This window comes from Etheostoma cragini, chromosome 12 (assembly GCF_013103735.1).
Source record: "Etheostoma cragini isolate CJK2018 chromosome 12, CSU_Ecrag_1.0, whole genome shotgun sequence".
NCBI classification, from domain to species: Eukaryota; Metazoa; Chordata; class Actinopteri; order Perciformes; family Percidae; genus Etheostoma; species Etheostoma cragini.
Window position 1 is genome coordinate 10,360,837 of NC_048418.1, and position 20,386 is coordinate 10,381,222.

Genomic DNA, 20,386 nt, shown 5'->3' on the forward strand with positions numbered 1-20,386 from the left:
CTAGTTGATGTATGATAGGTTACGTTGCTCTCATTAGTGTGGACATGGTCTTTCTTCCCTGAAGGTCGTTGTCAGTGTTTATATCATTAATTGAAATTGCCGGCTGCTGTTTGTTTGTTTGTGCCACTCTATTAAAGTGTTTTAATTGTGCACAGTGGAGCATTTTCCAACAGCCGGCGGTGGGTAACCGTAAACAAAGGATACAGCTATTACCAATACATGACAGAAATGCCCTGATTGTCTTGGGTTCCAATCCAGCACATTGGTTCAGGACATCCTTCTGTCTTCGTTGCCACAACATCACAGCTATTGTTATTTCTAGGGTTGCACAAGATATTGTTTTTTTTATCGTGATCCCAATATCAACCTGTGCAATTTATGCATTGCAAAAGGCTGCCACATATTGCAATAGACACTCAGCGATCTTTTGTGTGAGTTGAAAGAAAATATCAGCCCAAAACTGCACTGTCATTCTTTTTTTTTTTAAGTGATGCCTTTTATATTCAATTCAGTGTTAATTTTGTTCAATGAAAAAATGTTGGAAATTATTTCATCTATTTATTTTAAATTCATCAAGCGATTTGTTGTAATTAGCAGAATACTAAGAGCAGCGGAAATGCAGAATTTAGCACACGTTAATTTATCGTAAGTAATATTGTTATCGCGATATTCAACAACGTTCTCGCATATTGGATATTTTCTTCGTTGAGGCCCTAGTTAGTTTTTCAATAACTTGTATCCCTTTCGCTTCTTTGTGGAACAGACTAGTCTAATTTAGTCCTTTTTTCTTTTCGGAGAAAAGGGAAAATGGTGATGATAACCAACGTTGGTGCTGCGATTTCATGGCATTTGATTTCATTAATGCTAAGTGGAGATTTTCAGGTGTTTTTTTTTTGTATGCTAATGGTCAAATCCCATGTCTTGGATATGCCACTAAGCTCACCAAAAATACACTGATGTCCAGAACGGATGGGAAGGAAGGTTAAAAAGAAGGAGTAGGGTGCTTAATGAAAGCCCACTGTCAGTGTAATGGTAGGGTTGGGTTCCTCTCGCCTTGGGCCAGGATAGCAAGTGACTCCCCCCCCCTTCTCTACAAGACACATTCTCTATAATCCTGGGGGGTGTAGGATAGGGCACAGGGATCGGTTAGCTTCTAATCAGCGAGATAGACCTCTATTTTCTCTTGTGTCCTTTTAATTTTGTGTATTTTTTTGAAAGTGTCTTTAAGTCTTTGTGTTGAGTCTTTTCTTTCTTTCTTAGTGTCTAAATTCATGTATATTTCTTGTCATTCTTGTGAAATAGTGTCACAGATGGCCAGGGCTGTCTTAGTTGTAGATTATGTCTCTTCTACCATGTTTTATAAACACACGTGTGCGTGTGTGTGTTCGTGTGTGCGTGTGTGGGTCTTAATAAGAAAGGCAGTCAAATGGGTAATACACCCAGTCTCTCATTTTCACACTCTCTGTAATTCCTTTCAACGTTTCAATAAAGTCAGTCTCTCATCTCTTGCTACTGCCTGGTGGGGGGGGCCTTGATGAAAAACAGATTACTTTTTTGTTTTCAGCTGGTGTCCCAACTACATCCAAAACAGTAAGTTAGATATGAACTCACCTATTGTTTGGTGCCAACTTGCATAGCCTGGAGCAGAGCGGCAGACACACTATCTTTCTCTCTTGCTTCGTTTGTCAAGTTTCACTGTTTTTTGTTTTAGCTTTTATTTTACCCAAAGAGCATAATTGCCTGTAAAACACACTGGGACACTGATTTGAAAAGTTCTGTAAGAATGCTCCGGAAAAAATAGGAGGACCTAAAAAGTTGTGAAGAAGAGAATTCATTAAAGCACATAAATACAGAGGAATGGTGTACTACTCCTCACTGTTTTGGGTGGTTCGACAGGAAAGGCATGCTTTTCATAGCAGAATGCGATATGGTTTGCAAAATAAAGTGATGCATGTCATCAAAAAGCATTTTTCCCATTCTGTTCATCCTCAAGTGTAATTTTTTGGAAACCTCACTGGTAACAGAGACAAATGTAAGATCTCCATGAAGTTTTTTTTGTCCCTCAAATGGTTAGTGAGTGCTACAGAAAAAGTATGCTTGCATAATAGCTAACATGCTAACGTTTTATTTCTTCATCCTAATTTAGTTTTGTCATACATAAACTCAGACTCTCTACCGCAGTTGTATTTATTCAGTGCTTGATCAGTAAAAAGTTGAATAAATAAAGATGAAATTTAGCAGTTAACCCCTACCAGGACTCTAAGATGTTGAAAGCCACAGTGGCTTTTCTGTTTACTGGCATGTTTCTCTAAAGTAGGAGTTTGACTTTGTCTCGAGTTGTGACCACAAAAGCATAAAAAAGCACGTCATCGTTTCTGTATTCATCAACTCTACCTGTGGGAGAATGTTGTAACCGACAGTGTGACCTGTTTACAAAGACAAGCCCTTTCCGTTGTGCGTGGTGTCACTGTCTGCCTGGAGGAAGCAGAGAAGAAGTTTCATCACCGTAGTTTGATGCTGCAGCAACTGCATTAGTCACTGTCTCTCAACCACAACCATCTGCCGCTTCATCTGGACTCACAACAATGCACACAGATCAAACAAAACATTAAATGTACTGTATTGATTGCCCTGTGGGAAATTGTTTTTATTAGCCAAAAGATGACAAAGTTCCATTGTTTCAAAATGAATTTGTAGGCCCGTTTGCCATGTAATGCCTTTGGCTAAGACAAATGGAATGCCAGGAATTAATTTGCCACTGGCTAACCTGCGACTCAAAATGTAGCGTGATGGTGGTGACTTTGACTAACAGATAAAAATGTGTGATTGCAAACTGTACATGGTAATTGGGTTTCGGGTTTAATTGAACTTTTGTTAACCTTGTCAAGGCCTTCATACTTACATGACTTAAACTGGCTAACTTGCTTGCATTCTCTCTTTTTTTCACCAGAGAATCTGGAAGGTCTTCAGGAGGTGGTGCAGGAACGTTTGGCAGAGTTACTCCGCGTCCTCAAAGCTGTCATCAGCAAACACCCGACCCTCAACTCAGTGGACATCCTTGGAGCCGCTGGCACGGTCATTGCCAGGGTCAAAGGTCAGTAGTAACTCACTGGCATTCATTGACAAACACAGACATACAGTTAAAAACACGCAGGTGCCCAGATGATTCTCAGATATCTTGGCAGGAAATTTCATTGTTGCATTACTGGTTCAGGCTAAAGGTCACGCGAGTGCGTCTTCCAGACCAGGGTGGGAATTACCCCGCAGTAATATTTCATTGCTTTGTTCTTGTTTAGAGTTGGCCAAAGAAAAGAGTTGGAGATTTGTTTCTAAAAGGCCACAGTATGACTTAAGTAACAGATTTGTTTTCCGTCTCCTAAATGAATACACACAAAAGGACTAATGAGAGCTGCTAGAAATGTGATCCACTGCAAGAGTATTTCTTCATTGGACTAGCACACAAGAATCTCTACATGACTGTAATTTGCATTCCATATGTCAACGAGTGTAGAGGCCCCTTGGTAGTCTGCTGGTTAATCCAGCACATCCACGTGTCTTCAGTCTTTTCCCCGTTTCATGAGGTGTGCGGTTGTTTGACAGCTCACCTGCCCTATCTCGCTATCTGAGTTGCCACCTACTCCTTAACAATGCGTTTCTGCATGTGTAGTCCATGGAGTCGTGCTTTGACAATGTTTAGAATGCAAAGAGGAAACAGATGAGATCCAGTAGTAGATTGGCCAAAGGAATTATTGGCATTTTTTAGACTAACTTTAGGACAGACAGTGACGGATTGGAAAATGACACCATGGTACCCCGCACGTTCTTTTTGCTCGAAGACGACAGTTTCTTTGAAGCCCAGTAAAACCCCAATTGGTATACTTTAGGGGTTTTCTTAAATTCCAAAATGTCCATACTACAAAAAATTACTTTTTGATGGTGATAATAGTGATTCACCAGTCCAATACAATAGATGATAAACTGCAGGACACTGCAATAAAAGTGTCAACTTTTGCTTTGACCAGGTCTATTTGAAGCCTTCTATTAGTCATGTCATATATTTATCATATATTAATTTATTATTTAATTTAAATAAATAGTCTTAACAACGATGTGTTAAAATTAACAGAAGATAATATATTCTAAATTGTCAGCTGTTTACTTTCATTAACAGGAAACGTTCAACATTCTACTTCCTCTTTTAGAAACACACCTTAAACAGCTTAGAGCTTTACAAATAAGCCTTATTTCAAAATAAATTACAAAAAATCTGTCATTGTTAATTTACACAAACTTAAAGTGTACTTAAATGTAAAGTGCAGACCAAAGAAAACAAAGTCACATATCTTGGGATTTCAAGATAAGAAGGCATGAGGTGTAAAGTGTTTTAGGCTCGTCTTCCTGCTGTAATGCACTGGAAATAGAAGCCATGACACAACACTCACACACGTTTAGAGAATATATCAGTAATATTTTAGCTTTTGTCCTAGCTCAAAATCTAAAAAAGGCCCTTTCAATCACTAGAGACATTTTTTTTAAAGTAGTAACAATTTTTTGCCCAAGTAGCGCGTCATCTGATCGGCCGATCTGATTGGCCTTTATGGAGACCGGCCGATAACGATCAGTGACGATCAATCGGAGCACCCTTTGTGTATGTCAAAAGCATTTGTCTGTCTCTATGTAGATTTTGTTTAATTTAACAAAAGCATGTTTTGAACCAGAAACAGCCAAACAAGCATTTAGGCTCTGTATCATAAATTTTAAACACAAATTGTGGATGTAGCCTCAGTATGAGCAGAAACCATGATTTGACGTATTGTAATCTTTATTAAAAGAGAATAATTGGATTGATTCATCCCTAAATACAAAGTACTATCACTCCATCTAGGTTTTACCAACTTTTGTGGGCAGGGGGACGTGGTTTAGAAAAGAGTATTGCAAAGATATTTACTATATTGTTGGCAACAATTGCACAAAAATATGCATAAAAATATTTTTTCACCACCTGTGTCAGCGCGTGTCGCAGAAGTGAAGCCGCTCCCCGCTAAAATTACACGCCAGGTCTAGTTTCCTGTGAGCTGCTTGGCTTTCAAACAGCCAGGCAGGAAGGAAAAAGCTACGGCATCCAGTCAATTTACCAAAAGACACCTCCCAGTATGGTATACGTCTCCTCTACAACACCACAGAGACGAGAGATTCATCTCAGAGGTGGTAAAACATGATAGACATCCCAGATCCTTTTTATAAGGATAATCCCAGAACAGAGAAGGCATGGAGTTTAATTGCAGGAGTGCTTGGAGTAGAAGGCAGATACAAGCTAATAAACCCCCGATTGTTCTTTCAAGTACTTGTGGAGACAGTAAAATCTGCGAGTCTGGAATGCAGACGGATGGCAGAACAAAACTGCGGAACAACCTGAACACAGCACAGACCCGGTGGACTTTGAATGATGGTGATACTGTAACGTCGGTATGGCGGCGCAGCGTGCCATCGTTGCTATTTAATAAGGAAAGCCCTGTTATTGAATCTTACCGTAAATACAGTAGTTGCATATCTAGTTGTAAAGTGGAAACTTGTACATTCGCCTGTCCCATAAGGGGGTACAACGCACACCGTTCCTAATGGCCAGTAGGTAACTCAATACACAGTCAGTGGAGGACTGAAAAGGAGAGGCTGAAAGAGGAAGGAATCAGTGAGACATCAGAGATGAGGACTCAAAGGTTTGGATGATAACAGGCCTTGTGCGTCTCCGTGCCTTCAAAGTGTGTCGTCTCCTCACTCACGTTGTTCTTTGATGCTCATGACACCTGGGGCATTTGGACAGCTGCCAGACTTTACTAGAAAAAAGTCCTCCTCCCGCCGTCTCCAAACACATGGTTGTCAAACTAGTTTGGAATGCCAGTTACATTTACTTGTTATCCACTCAAACTATTCTCCTACTATTGTTTTTTTTACCACTCTTTTTCATTTACTAGAAAATGTAGAGAACATGTTCAGCTCCACTCAGCTATACAATGCGATTTCATGTCAGACAGAGACAGCTATTGTTGCCTGTACTTTCTCTCTGTTTATGTCAAGATATGACCATTTCAAAGTCATTGGTTCAAACCAGTTCAAACCAATATTTGTGAAAGGCAAAATATGTGTCGAACCCTTCTGAATGATTATTTTGGTGCTGCAGAGACGTCTTGGGCTATCCTATCCTACTGACTACAGAAAACATCTTAATTTGGTACAGATCCTTGCAGAAATCCCACTATAATCATTTTAATCTTTTAAGATGTAATATTAGTCACTGAAAATGAGAATAATGATACAAACATGATCATTCCTAGCAAAATCGTGAATCATATCGCAATTGCGGAATCAGTCAAAAATAATCGCAATTAGATATTTTCTTCATGTCGTGCAGAGCCCTACTGCCTGGTCACTACTGAGGAACTGCAGGGCAATCTTGTATGCTAAATGCACTTTTCTTTCTCTATGCAGATAAACCTATTTTAGATTTATTTAATCTAAGTAAAGCATGTTCATAATGGGCACTCTTTTTATTGGTTATTGTCTTTTAGTTTGCCTTTAGTAATCTAAAATCTTATAAATCTTTTATATTTGAGTATTTTAAAGTCAGAACCATCTGAACATTATCAGACCTGCTTTTAACTCACCAAACACATTTTTATGGTCTAATTGTTCCAGTTACGACTTAACTGTCAGAAAACAATGGCCCCTGTACTTTAATGATGCAGTTTCCATATTTCAAACGTGACAAGGGGGGCAGAGCTCTGGAATCGTTGTTATGAGACCCACAGGATGTCCTGAGGAAGAAGTCGGCGCAGAGTTGTACGCTAGCATTCAGGGCCAGGGAGGTGCACGGCAGGGAGACCTGCACCTCGAGGTCTCCCTCTTTTGAGTCTCCCTAGGTTGTGGGGTTGCTGCCTCATCCCAGAATGCCATGACCTTTTTATGCTTCGTCATAGGTGGGAAAGTTACAATTACCCAACCACCCCTGACATGGATTGAATTTGTTGTCATGAAGAGAAAATGGAAGCACAAAAACTAGAAAGCAGAATGGAAACTGGAATTTTTTTTTTCTGGTCCCAGTTACTAGACAATAATGCGAGGTAACAGAGAAAAAAAGGTAAGAGTTGTCAAAGTTTAGTTTAGCGTTACATGTCGCAGATCTCAAGCTGTGTGAGTGTTTCCTGTTGCGGGCAGAGAGGAAGTACTCAGTTTAGTCGGATTTCACTGTGTCTTCGGTTCCTCTGATTTCTCGCTGCAAATATCTTCTTGCTGAGGAAACCGTTCCCTGAAAAGGAAAGCTCTGTGCACACATTCTCGAAGATTTATCATGCTCGGATGGCTTTACGGTTCTAAAATAGGTGGACGTCTGGCTGTCAATAGATCTCAAAGTACAGAATGTGTATGATGGATTGCCTTTTATGTGCAAGATGAACATGGAAGATTGTCTACGGATTATAAAACACTGGAACAAAGGGATGAACATTTGGGATTTTTTTTCTAAATTCTTAAAACACATCCGTGAAGTTCTTTGAAGCTTTACATAAGAAGGCATTTCTCATTTGGTTGGGAGACGTGTTCGGTACACAGTTTTTCATAGTGTTGTCTTTAAGACTCTCGATCCTGTGTAACCGCTCAGGTTTTTTTTGTGTCGTCGAGGAGAATGTCAACATTTACTTGAAACATCTTGTAGAGGCGATAAACCGCTCCCCCACACAGTTAACTATGGGCTCTATTAATCATGATTGTACAAAGAAAAGAAGGGAAAAACAATACATTGAAGCAAATTACATGCATGGTTTTTATTCTATTTTGATCTTTTGTCCATGAGTTAATTATATTGGTGGGACCTCATCATCCAGCAAATGCTTTTTTTTTTCTTTTTGGGGGGGCATTTTAAGCTTTCATTTTTGACAGGGACAGCTGAAGACATGAAAGAGGGTGGATGACATGCAGCAAAGGGCCGCAGGTCGGAGTCGAACCCAGGCCCGCTGCATCGAGGAGAAAACCTTTATAGCGACCCGCTCTACCAATTGAGCAATCCGGGCGCCTTTTTGTTATACAATTTAATTTTGGCTAAAGTTCTTGTGTGTTTTATCTCTCTCCACAGGCCTCAACTTCAAGGAAGTGAACACAGAAAACACAAAAGCTATATTTGGCGAGATACACACATCCATTGACACTTTGGCATTCACATTTGGCAATGTGTGAGTACAATGTCTGTAAACGTTTTCACCACCATTAGATTCGTATTACTTTTTGTGCGTAAGAAGAGTAGAGTTGACTTGAGTAAATTATTCATCCTATGTTTTTGAATTGTAGATTTGCTTTTTGTTTATTTGATCGGAGTTACCGACCACATACTTTGCAGTTGCATTTTTCAAGCCCCATTACTGAATAGATTGCAATTTTGACCATATCAATCTGTACTTTTGACTTAAATCTTCACATCTTCCCCTCAGAGTTTCTGACTTCCTTATGGGCGATGTAGACAGCAGCTCAGGGTTGGGGATCCCCCAGACCAGGAGAAGCAGGGTGAGACACCATCTTTTCTTTTCCCAGTCTTCAGGCCAGCTAAATTCTTTTTATATATATATTTTTAAATTTTTTTAAGGCTTTGTTTTCAAACATGACAGTTTTCAAAAGGGTGCACTTAAAGCAGTAATTTTACTACGCCTCCATTTGGGAAAAAAAACAAAACAAAAAACTTAAAGACTTTCTTTCTGTACTTAATTGGGGTGTTGAAAACCCAGCTGCTTCTGATGTCTGACTTTGATTGTATGTCTGCTATTCCCTCCTTATAATCTGAAATGTCTTTTTTCACAGTCTTTTGATAATGTCTCCGTGGTTCCTGAGGAATACGTTTCAGAGAAAAATGAACTTGTGGGTAAGTGTTTTTCACATTCGGTCACATACATCTGAGCAACGTGGGTGTAAAATAAATGAATCCTGAATAGTAATAGGGATTAATGTCTGCTTTACAAGGCATTTAACGGTTGCTTTTTAGCCCAGGGCAGCCCTGAGAGTCAGCTTGTGAGTAAGCTGAGTGATTTAAGCCCCAGACTCTTGAATGCCTGAGGTAGACCCGCCCTAACCCTCTGCTTACACCCCTGTTATTTCTGCTGCTTTTTTTTTTAAAACTAGCTGCTCGTTTTCCTCTCTCTGTCCACATATCTGGCATTCCTTGCCTGTTTAGGAGTAGTTCCATGTGGGATGGGAAACACATGGGGTTCGTGGCTTTGGAGAGGTGCAACACAGTGTAGCCAGTAAAACAAAACTAATGATGCTAGACTATTTGAAAAGATGCCCGGCACTTTCATATCCTCCTACACCGTCAACGTTAACCTAAATGTGTTTTTTTCATTTACCCCCCCCACCCCACATGTCTGTTGTGATAGCAGAACTGGGACAAATCAGTACAACACTTGGCCATTTTCTTGATCCTATGTGTTTCGATTTACTTTGTTTTGATATGTGTGTCCCCTCTGCTGCCTCCCTAGGCCCAGAGGTGGCGTTGCCACGGGAGGAAGAAGTTGACTTGACCCTGCTGAAGAATGAAAGCGGGGTGGAGTCTGCTCTGCTCTACGCCAAGACCTGGTCCAAGTACATCAAAGACCTTCTGGCCTGGATGGATAAACGACTCGCTATGGGTGAGACATTGAGACTATTGACAGTGCACTGGGTCGAAAAACAGAGGGTTACAGCATCGGGACGTTATAGTAGATATAGATCTGCTACAAATTCACCCGTCTTGTGTTAGAGTGCAGTTTAAAAAAATCAAAGAGTTATCTGTAATTTTTATTTGGCCCAGGACTGAAGCAATGTTGTGCAAAAAGACCCCCGAGCCATTAATAGCCTTTTGACAGTTAATTGAGGTTGTGTTATGTTTGTTCTGGACCAGCATTATGTAATTAGTTGAAATACACAGTATGCTTTTATCCCTAAAAATACACAATCATTATTTGACAGTGATTACAGACATGATTAATTGTTTTGTACAACTATTTGTCCTTCAGATATTGAGTATGCCAAAGGTTATGCCAAAATGGCTGAGTCTGCTAAGACACTGGCCAGTCAACAGGTAACAGAAAAGCCTTTTTTATATTAATTCATTTATTTATAATGTAATTCTTATAGAACTGTTAACCTGATGTCTTTACTCAAATAAATATTGTAATGTAATTGTTTTTCTGTTGTTAATTTCTTCATTTTTCTAAGGACTACATGCCATTCAGTGATATCTACGTTTCCACATTCAAGAACGAAATTGAATACAAACAGCTGTTTATTCAAACTGCACTGGCTCTTCAGACCAATAAATTCATACAGGTAAGAAGAAGTAGACTGGACATAGGGCACTTATGTCTGTTACCTTACGTCTGACTTTAAACTAGTTGGTTTCTGACAAGGAAATGTAATACTTTTGGATACATGTCAGCATTTGGAAGAAAAAAGTCTCATGGAGCTGAGGAATGATGACATTTAGAGTGCGCTTAAATAACAGACCTCCACAGGGAAATACTGTGCCTCCTGTGCAAAATGTAGCACTCTTAAAGCGCAATTTTTACCACAAGACATTCAAGTCAGTAATTCTTTTAATTTGTTATCTTTATTTGTATTTCTTGTTATCCCGCTATTGTCCAGCCCAAGACTTCTCGCAATTTAAGTTAGAAAACCTTCAGTAAAATTCAGTAGCACATGCTGATCAGAAAACAAGCACCTCTGATATAGATAACGCACTTAAAGGTTTTGAGAATAAACGTATTCTTTGAGGTCTTTCAAAATGTTGGTTTTCAGTGTAATTGTTAAACTTCCATCTTTTTTCAGCCTCTTCTGACCCGTAAAAATGAACTTGACAAGTTGAGGAAAGACATCAAAGAGCAGTGGCAGAGGGAGCAAAAGAAAATGGTACCTAATGAGTTCCTGTTTCAACACACACTCAATAAAAATGCAACCTGTCTTCCTTTGTGCATTACAGACAAAGCAGCAACCCACAGTACATGTTACAATGTTGTCAGTACAGCTAACTTCATGGAATACAATTTGGCAAAACCACGAAATAGATTTAAAACGTTCATCAGTGGTATACTGTACAAGAATATTCTTTTTGGAATGGTAATGACAAACACGTTTTCTTTCTGTTTTGTTCTCTTTGTTTCATAATCCCACTATTTCTCAATGCCCTGGCTGTTCACACATAATACTGTCACTTCACAGACACGACTAATCAACCACAAAAGCATACCCGATTAGGTTTATACTAACTGTTGCACACCTATGTCACATTTAAATCACATGGGCTTTTGTGGTGCATCTTGTGTGGTTTTGGCAGCAAGAGGCAGATGCAGCCTTGCGTAAGGCACGCGTGCTGAAGGCCCAGAGGAGAGAGGAGTACCAGAAAGCCCACTCATCTACCAACCGCTCCCAGGAGGAGCAGTCTAATGCTGGTAACAAACAGCTGGAGAAGAAGAGGAAGCTGGAAGAGGAGGCTATGCAGAAGGTAGCCGGGGGAGAAGTTAGGGGGAAGTAATTGGTATGATAAAAATCTTTTGAATGATTCAGCCTACTCAGAGCACCTGATAGGTGCGGTTTACCAAACCTGGACAATTAATATAGGCATGTATCTCTAAAACCGCCAAAACTGTCTTTGCAGCAGTTCATTGTAGTTGAATTCATGCACACTTACTGTATTTATCTTATTAATTGGCATTTTACAGTACACCTGCTCACACTATTTTCTGTATCCGTTGTTGTGGTCAGGCGGAGGAGGCCCAGGACCAGTACCAGAGCTGTATGGCTGACGCAGGCGTCAGGAGGATGGATCTGACCAACGCCAAGAGCACCATCCTCACACAGATCCGAGAGATGGTCTTCCAGTGTGACCTCACACTTAAAGCTGTGAGTGGACAGTACATTGTTAGGATATTAACAGTCAGCTAACAAGCCAGGAAACTGAACTGTTCAATAACAATTAGTTATTATGTAAAGAAATTTAAATTGCCTTGGTGCTGAACTGGCTGTATAAATAAAGCTGCCTTGCCTTAGTTTTTTTTAACATAAATATTTTATATGTAGGATGTATTATAAATTGTTAACTATAACACTTAAACTTTGATTTAAATTGAATTTCAATTGATTTTTTGGATACAAGGACTTACGCTTAACATTCAAGGTTCAAGAGTCTTTATTATCCCCTAGGGGCAATTTGTTGTGCAGCAGCATGTAACACACAGGTTATACAAAACAACAGCCATACATCTAAAAATAAATACAAAGACAACAAAAACAAAGACCACACCTCACATTGACTTGTTGAAAAAGCCTATAGCAGCTGGGACAAAAGAGTTTTTATGTCTTTGTCCTACATTTAGGCAGACTGAATCTCCACATCACTAACATCACCAAATGTATGTTTTAAATGGTTTGATATGATACAGAGCAGCCCTATTTTTAAATAAGTTAAGTTAAGAAACACAAATTGCTGATTTTCTATAACTCAAAGTCTTCTATAAGGAGTTACAATATACGTAATTAATTAAATTAAATGATTGATGTCAGGCTCTTGACCTCATGTGCTATCTGCTGTGCAACTTTTAGGCTACAGATTTTTTTAATTACATGGATTTTAAGGTTGCATAGAAAGTCAAGTTAAAACATTTGCTTGGGTTATCTAAGTTAAAGGCATTTATAAGCTGAGAAAACCACACCAAGCTATTTGACATACGCTGTACATTATTTTGATTGGAGTGGGTAATCAAATTGTGTCCACAGAATTGAAAAAAAACGGATGATTCATCTTTATTAAATGATCTGTCACTCTTTAGGTGACCGTAAACTGGTTTCAGATGCAGCAGGCCCAGACTGTATCGCTCCCTGCCCACTACCAGGCACTGAGTGAGAGTGCCAAGTTGTACGAACCGGGTGAATGCTACGCTGAGTTCGTCCGGAACCTGCCCAAAAATCTGCCTAAAGAGCGTATGCACTTAGACTCCACCTCTTCTGACAATACCAGGTATCAAGGAATGTGCATATATACAATAAGATACAGAACATATCTGTATTTATACTCAGGAATAATGTTAATGAAAGTGTTAGGCAAGTAATAAGAAAGTAATAAAAAGGCTTTATTACATTTTGCGAAACAGGACATCAGCCCCTTTTTAAAAGTCAGACTTCATTTTCACCTTTGTGCAAGTATCTTCAGTTTTTAGCTTATGAAACCTGCTTGCTTCAGTCCTTTTATCATGTTTTATTGTGCTCGTAGTCTAAACACAGTCAATGTCCAGCTGAGGTCATAGTTTCAGGATTGAAGGTGTTTAATGTGTTACAAAATATCTGTAAGTAACTCCGTCCTATTCAGATTTTCTTCATAGCATAGTTCTTTCAGCAGAGAGAGAGAGAGAGAGAGAGAGAGAGAGAGAGAGTGTGAGAGAGAGAGAGAGAGAGAGAGAGAGAATGCATGTTGAATCTGTTGCCCTTCCTCAGGAAATATCTGTGGAGCAGGCTGAATGCAGCAGGGGAGATTGTGAGCGTGAGAGTTTGGCTCTGGGTTAGAGCTGTCCCAAAAAATCTACTTGGGGTCAAAGCAGAATCAGCTTCCCCCACACATGCACACTTGTTACCGCTAAGAGAGTAAACAATGCTTCACTTTGTGAGTACTGGGTTAATAGTAGGAGTAATGACGATGTTGTAGCTCTATAAGGTACAGTAGAGCTTAAATCACGTCAAGTGTTGACAAAAAAATTGAAAAAAAAAGGCATGCTATTTTACTGCTTGAGGCAAGTTTGTACTTCCACTAGTGTGAAGCCACTGATGTGTTTGACGTGGCATTAGATGTTGCAGTGGTCTGCTGACTGCTCTTAATTTCTGTTTCTGTTCCTAATCCTTTCTTTCGGTCTTAGTCTTGCCCATGCACAACTTTCATTTCTGGAAATTCTTTGAAGTTTCTCATGACAAACAATTGTTGACGTCTTGACTTTTATAAACATCTTTTAGCAATTATGAAATTAGAAAAACATTGGGTCCCCAGACAGCTTAGGTTAGCCGTGTGCGTGTGTGCGTGTGTGCGTGTGTGCGTGCGTGTGTGTGTGTGTGTGTGTGTGTGTGTGTGTGTGTGTGTGTGTGTGTGTGTGTGTGTGTGTGTGTGTGTGTGTGTGTGTGTGTGTGTGTGTGTGTGTGTGTGTGTGTGTGTGTGTGTGTGTGTGTGTGTGTGTGTGTGTGTGTGTGTGTGTGTGTGTGTGTGTGTGTGTGTGTATTTTATACCACTCTGCTCAAGTAATTCAAAATGCATGGTTTATTGGTGGTGGGTGTTGGCAAACCAGATAACATCAGAAAATGAAAGCCCAAAGTCTCAGTACCTGAAGAAGTAATGGTTGAGTCACTGGTGTTAATCCACACTCTTGTCACACACTGTGTAACTGTGAAATACTCAGCTTTGGGACAAAGTAAATCTTGCCTAATGGTAAAGTCATCACACGTAACCTTAAACACTGACTTTATTTCCCCAGGTTTGTGTTTAACAAAAGGTCGGTGGGCAGCACTCATTCCTCCCATGGCAACCTTTCGCAGGCATCCATCACCTCCGGTGATGTGATGAGCGGAGATGAAGTTGATAGTCCCCTACACCGGGCTGCAAACATCAGCGAGCCGAGGTCCAGCAGCAGTACGGACACACAAGGTGCTCACTCAGTTATAAACGGCATTATTGTGAATTCAAAGGATCACAAGCCAAACAATGTATCCTTCTATGAACCTTTGAGGGACTTGCCCTGTTCTGAGTCATGGAAATGCACCAGGACTAAAATCCAAACAGCTGTGTGCTTCTTACTCGTCATGAGTCTAAAATATCTGTGTGAGCACTTGTCTCTGAAAATAACTGAAACTGACGCTAAGAATATCACTAAACAGGAAGCTTCATTCATCTGTATTTCTCTGTTGTTATTTAGTCTGAATGTGACTGATGGTCTGCATGTTCTCTTGCAGCAGTGAAAAGCCAGGTCACGCAGAGAGCCTGGGCCTCCAGTAGTCAGGGGAGCCAGAGCGGGATGTGTAGTGACTCAGAGAGTGCGGGGGGCAGCAGCGAGTCGAGGTCCATGGACTCCCCCACCGCCAGTCCAGGTAAGAGGATTTTCCATTAAACTTTAGTTATTTATAAAAACGTGGAGTCTAATTGGCACATGCAGATGAACATTTGTGCAAATAAGATCACTAAATCATATTGTAAAAACACCTAAATCATCCCACTTAAAAGATGTTATAAATCCTATTTTAAGGAAGATAATAAAGACAGTAAGAAGAGGAAAACAGAAAAGTGAAATTAGCTTAGGTTCTGTATTCAAATCAAAAAGCTAAAGTAGGCGCTCATAATGTATTTCTTCTTATTATAATCTTTTTAGTGTAAGTTCCTCATTGTACACCAGACCCACACACTGCTCATCACTAAGTGCACTTCCCTCTACAGCTGAAACTACTAGCCACACTGTGCTACGCTATGACTTATTCAACACTAAATTTACTCAGGTATAGCACTAAAGTTTATCTGTTCTCAGCAGTGGCCTGGGAAATTGTCCTTGTACCAATCTGTGATAACGCTTTACTGTTACAATTAGAAGTCATGACCTTCACATGTATATGTGCAGGTGACTTCAAACGACGGCTGCCGAGGACTCCCTCCACTGGGACCATGTCTTCTGCCGATGACCTGGATGAGAGAGAGCCACCATCACCTTCAGACAATGGTGAGGTGTCCGTGTGTGTCTGTGGCTGTGTGTATATCTGTGGCTGTCTTTATGTTTATTGTGTCCCCTTCTGCTCAGACAGATGCATGCTAATGTGTATACCAATTTTGGGTGTGTATCTGCAGTAACACAGTCAGTCAGAAGGTCCCTTTATGTGACCAAGAAGTTGAGAAAGAGAAATTGTGAGAGATTTAAGAGAGACTAATGCACTCCTCATATAGTGTATTATTTTAATGGACCTGACTCTGGGTGTGTGAGTTTTGCTTACATCAAATGTTTTGACACTCAACAGAGCTGCACAGATTGTGGTCATGTTAGTTTGGGCGTATGGCCTCAGCTTACACTTCCTGTATCTATGTGGAGCTCTGAAGCATGAAACTGGGGAATAACTGGAAATGGTGTGCATGTTTTCAGTAGAAATAGGAACCCATTCGGCCACATGGTGGCGCTGTAATTAAGGCTTCAAAATGCACACTCTGAAAGGCCACGTCCCCCACACCGTAAGTCCGATTGACTTGAAATTTCTCGCACAGGTGCAGCTTAATGTGCTTTACAAAAAAGCCTCAATGACCATTAAGGTCCGCCTCGAAAATCTACAATACATTTTTGGAGATCTCCTTCTACACCGTAGCTCCGATTGCCCCCGAATCTTCAGTGAATCATCAATGGCTCAAGCTTATTACAAGTTGTGTAAAGCATGTAGATATCTCAATCACTTTGTAAGTTATTGACCAATGACTTTCGAAAGGGGCGGGGCTCTGGACATAAATGAACAATCTAATTGTCCTCACAGAGGTTCAGTTTTTTTCTGCTTTGAACTAACAGTAATTCAGCATGAAGTCACCTGTCTAGTAAGTTTCCTCATCAGTGCCTCTGATTTTTAGGTCTGGCAGAGATGGTGACAGAGACCGCCAGTTCTCCGGGTCCCTTCCGAAATGCTCAGATGTCCAAAGCTGCTCAAACCCATAAACTGAGAAAACTACGAGCCCCATCTAAGTGCAGAGAGTGTGATAGTTTGGTGGTTTTCCATGGGGCTGAGTGTGAGGAGGTACAGTACATACTCTTTCTTAAGCTAGACAAATGATAACGGTGTGTTTATATGCAGAATAGATTAGCAGGACATGTTTTTTTCATGATGCATAAGCTGGTTAATTTTATAGCTGCCTAATTATCTTGAACATTGCAGCAATTGCAAATAACCATTTAACTACTTAAAGAAGTACAGTATGTAGTAGAGATGGAAAATGTTAGAGGGCATAGCCACTATGTGTTGCCATTTGCTGGCAGACTTGAATTTCAAGAAAACAATATGGTGCAAAGACCAAAAACTGATAAAGGACAAAGAGACAAAAAACAAATACTAAATCTGTTTTTTTTTTGTGAGAACTTGTTTAATCTAAGTATTAATCAATCCGCTACTTCATATTTCCTAATTTAGCTGTTTCTGTCTCGTTTTCTTTGCCAGTGCTCCCTGGCCTGCCATAAGAAGTGTCTGGAGACGCTTGCAATCCAATGTGGCCATAAAAAGCTGCAAGGTAGACTTCACCTGTTCGGTATCGACTTTACCCAAGCAGCAAAGAACAGCCCGGATGGTATTCCTTTTCTCATCAAGAAATGCACGTCTGAGATTGAGTGTCGAGCCCTTAACATCAAGGTAAACTTACACAGTGTATTTGTTTATGTTTATCTTTTGATCTTAGATTGGAGTGCTTTTCAAGCCATACATGTTTTAATTATTTGATATTATATTTGATATATTATTATCTTACCTGGATGTGTCAGGATTAACCGTTATGGTAAAAATGTACCAATCTGTGCACCTGTTTGTTATTCCTAGGGGATTTATCGAGTGAATGGTGCCAAATCCCGTGTTGAGAAGCTCTGTCAGGCCTTTGAAAATGGGAAGGACTTGGTTGAGCTGTCTGATCTTTCACCTCACGACATCAGCAATGTCCTAAAACTCTACTTGAGACAGGTGGGTCTTACATTTTTACTGAACAGCTGTTTAAAATTAGCGGGCAAATATTATAATGCATATTTTGGTATGTAAAATTGTACAAGTTACATTCTTATTTTTTTTTAACAACGCAGTTGGTAAAAGATACTGCTTTGACTTGGGATGTAGATGTTTACCTTTTGGCTTTGACTCTTCTATTTGTACTTATTTAAAACAATAATTTTATTCATTATACTGTACATTCACTTGTGGTTTCTTAACACAACAGTTCCCACTGCTAAGAACACAAAACACATCACGGTTTCCCTTCTGTGTACAGTTACCAGAGCCATTGATCTTGTATCGATACTACAACGACATTATCGGCTTGGCCAAAGAGTGCCAAAGAGTGATTGTGGAGGAGGCTGATAAACCTCAGAGCACCCATGCAGGAGAGAAAGGTGGGACAAGCGTCCAGCTCAACAGAGTCATTTTCAAGATCAGAGACCTTCTCCACCAGCTGCCTACTACCAACTACAGGACTCTGCGCTTCCTTATAGCACACCTAAACAGGTAAGAGCTCTAAACACTTGGAGCTAGTCCATTGTAAGGATTTCTGTCTGTTGCTCTCTGCACAAATGTACTGATGCGCAAACTTCCTCATAACACTCAAAGGGAAACAGAGACTTCCTTTTAGCACAGAGGAAGTATTATGAAATGCTTAAAACTCATGCCCTATTCATAGTCTGGTTTTAAAATCTGCCACCAGTACCAGTATTTTTAGAATGAAGATTCTTTGCTTGGGTCCCTAATATTTACATTGGATTATTTTCTAGCCCAGAATGTGGTGTTCTTAATTGTAGTTGCTAGACTAATTGCAAAGACTTTAAGATCCTCACATGTAGGGGTTGAGCGGTACACAGAAGTCACGGTTCGGTTCATACCTCAGTTCAGACATCACGCTTCGGTATGAGTTCGCTACAATGGAGGGAAAAGCTAAACAAAAATGCAGAAGGCAGTTTTTCTTTATTGTGCATGTCTTAGGTGGTACAGCCTGACGTCATAAAGTCTCTCCCCTTAGCTAGCTGCAACAGCTTGTAGTGTGTAAAGTAAGATGTAAACCATAAACAAGAAGTATCCACATCATCTCCAGACTCCCTCTGGAACTTGTAAACAAAATAAGACATTTGGCTATAAAACTGAAAATACAGCTTTTCTGTTCTCTGCAAAGGAAAACTAAAATACCTCATTAATGCAACGTCATCACAACGTCTCACGGCCATTTTTCACCCCAGAAAGCTGCTCCCTGCCTGGCTAAAGCTGATATAGTTAGCCTGTAGAAACAAGGTGTCTGTCCCAACTAACGTTACGGTTAGGAGCCACAATGCTGGAAACGTAACACTAATCTTACAACAATTGTCTTATCCACCCCTCTCTTGCCTGCACTACTATAACTCACCGGGAAACCAGAGTTTTCCCAAACTTGAGATCTTGACGAGGCCGGCAGGTTCTCTAACTCTATCTCTGACTCACTAAAACTGCATACATAGACCGAAAGCTTCAGAGCTTATACTGTTTATTCTCCGTTTAAATTCATGCACCACACCGTACCGTTTCAGTTTAAGAAAAATCCACGCACCGCAAATCACATGTTTTAAAAGTGCTTTGGATTGTTAGCAGCTTGTTCAGTGAAACCTTTACCTACATCTCGCCATGGAAACACTGACCCGCTAATTTTAATTTGCAGAATGTAAATCTATCTGTGATTCTAAGTCAATGTACTGTTCCTTACAACCCAGATACAAAATTTAAACAATACCTTAAATATGTCTTTTACAAATTAAACTGATCAATACTCTTTACTACCTCAGAGTGACTGAGCAGGCAGAGGAGAACAAAATGACTGCGAGTAACCTGGGCATTATCTTTGGCCCCACGCTGGTCAAGCCACGTCAGACAGATGCTGAGGTGTCCCTGTCCTCCCTGGTGGACTACCCCTACCAGGCCCTTATGGTGGAGCTGCTGGTGCGACACTTCCAAGCGGTCTTTGACACCTCACTTCTGTCTGGCTCTGACATCACCACGACTGGCCAGGCGTCCCCCAGACTCACCCCTCAAGAGAAGTTGCAGCGGCTCAGCAGACACTCCACTTCCCTGATGGACATCAAAGAGGTGAGGAGGGATTTAAGGTTGCGATTAATGCTGCTCTCATGTCATGATGTACAGAATGCAAACAGTCAAGTGGGAAAAATGTGTAAAAAATAAAAAACTTTTATAAAGCCTTTTGCGGCTCCAAAGTGAGCCACATGAAGTCTGATAAATTGCCTCGTGATGTAACTTGACTTTACTTGACGTTACAGCGGGACTACAGGTTAAATGAAATGAAAAATTATCCAGGGGAGGGGAGTTAGATAGAAGTGAGGATACCAGAGCTCTGTAACCCACTCCTCATCTCTGTTTTAAGTTAGAAGCTCTAGGCTACATCAGTTGATACTAGTATAACACACCTGAATCTCTGGATAACCTGTTGGAAGTCGAGTAGCATTGTGGGTTGTGTAGGTTCCAACTTTGAACATGGAAGAAGAATCTATGGAATAAAAAAGGGATATCTCTTGTTCTGCTGCATAAAGGTTGCTTCTTTTTCCAAACTGTCCATTGTGAGTCCAACAGTGGATATATATTATATACATATATATAT

General features: G+C 40.2%; 1 protein-coding gene across 2 annotated transcripts in view; it reads left to right on the forward strand.

The window, feature by feature from the left end:
• LOC117953784 (rho GTPase-activating protein 29-like) overlaps positions 1-20,386 on the forward strand; it is a 30,298-nt gene that overhangs the window by 7,758 nt on the left and 2,154 nt on the right. The window contains exons 3-21 of one of the 2 annotated variants that reach the window (XM_034887105.1): positions 2,951-3,094; positions 8,126-8,222; positions 8,478-8,550; positions 8,842-8,902; positions 9,516-9,665; positions 10,032-10,096; positions 10,234-10,344; positions 10,843-10,923; positions 11,348-11,515; positions 11,776-11,913; positions 12,840-13,027; positions 14,523-14,692; positions 14,998-15,132; positions 15,654-15,752; positions 16,637-16,800; positions 17,218-17,406; positions 17,590-17,727; positions 18,029-18,261; positions 19,560-19,860. In XM_034887105.1, the coding sequence (XP_034742996.1) occupies positions 2,951-3,094; positions 8,126-8,222; positions 8,478-8,550; positions 8,842-8,902; positions 9,516-9,665; positions 10,032-10,096; positions 10,234-10,344; positions 10,843-10,923; positions 11,348-11,515; positions 11,776-11,913; positions 12,840-13,027; positions 14,523-14,692; positions 14,998-15,132; positions 15,654-15,752; positions 16,637-16,800; positions 17,218-17,406; positions 17,590-17,727; positions 18,029-18,261; positions 19,560-19,860 (2,705 nt within the window). Of the gene's footprint in view, positions 1-2,950; positions 3,095-6,846; positions 7,136-8,125; positions 8,223-8,477; positions 8,551-8,841; positions 8,903-9,515; positions 9,666-10,031; positions 10,097-10,233; positions 10,345-10,842; positions 10,924-11,347; positions 11,516-11,775; positions 11,914-12,839; positions 13,028-14,522; positions 14,693-14,997; positions 15,133-15,653; positions 15,753-16,636; positions 16,801-17,217; positions 17,407-17,589; positions 17,728-18,028; positions 18,262-19,559; positions 19,861-20,386 lie in introns of those variants that run through there. The other variant, XM_034887106.1, reaches the window with a different exon arrangement.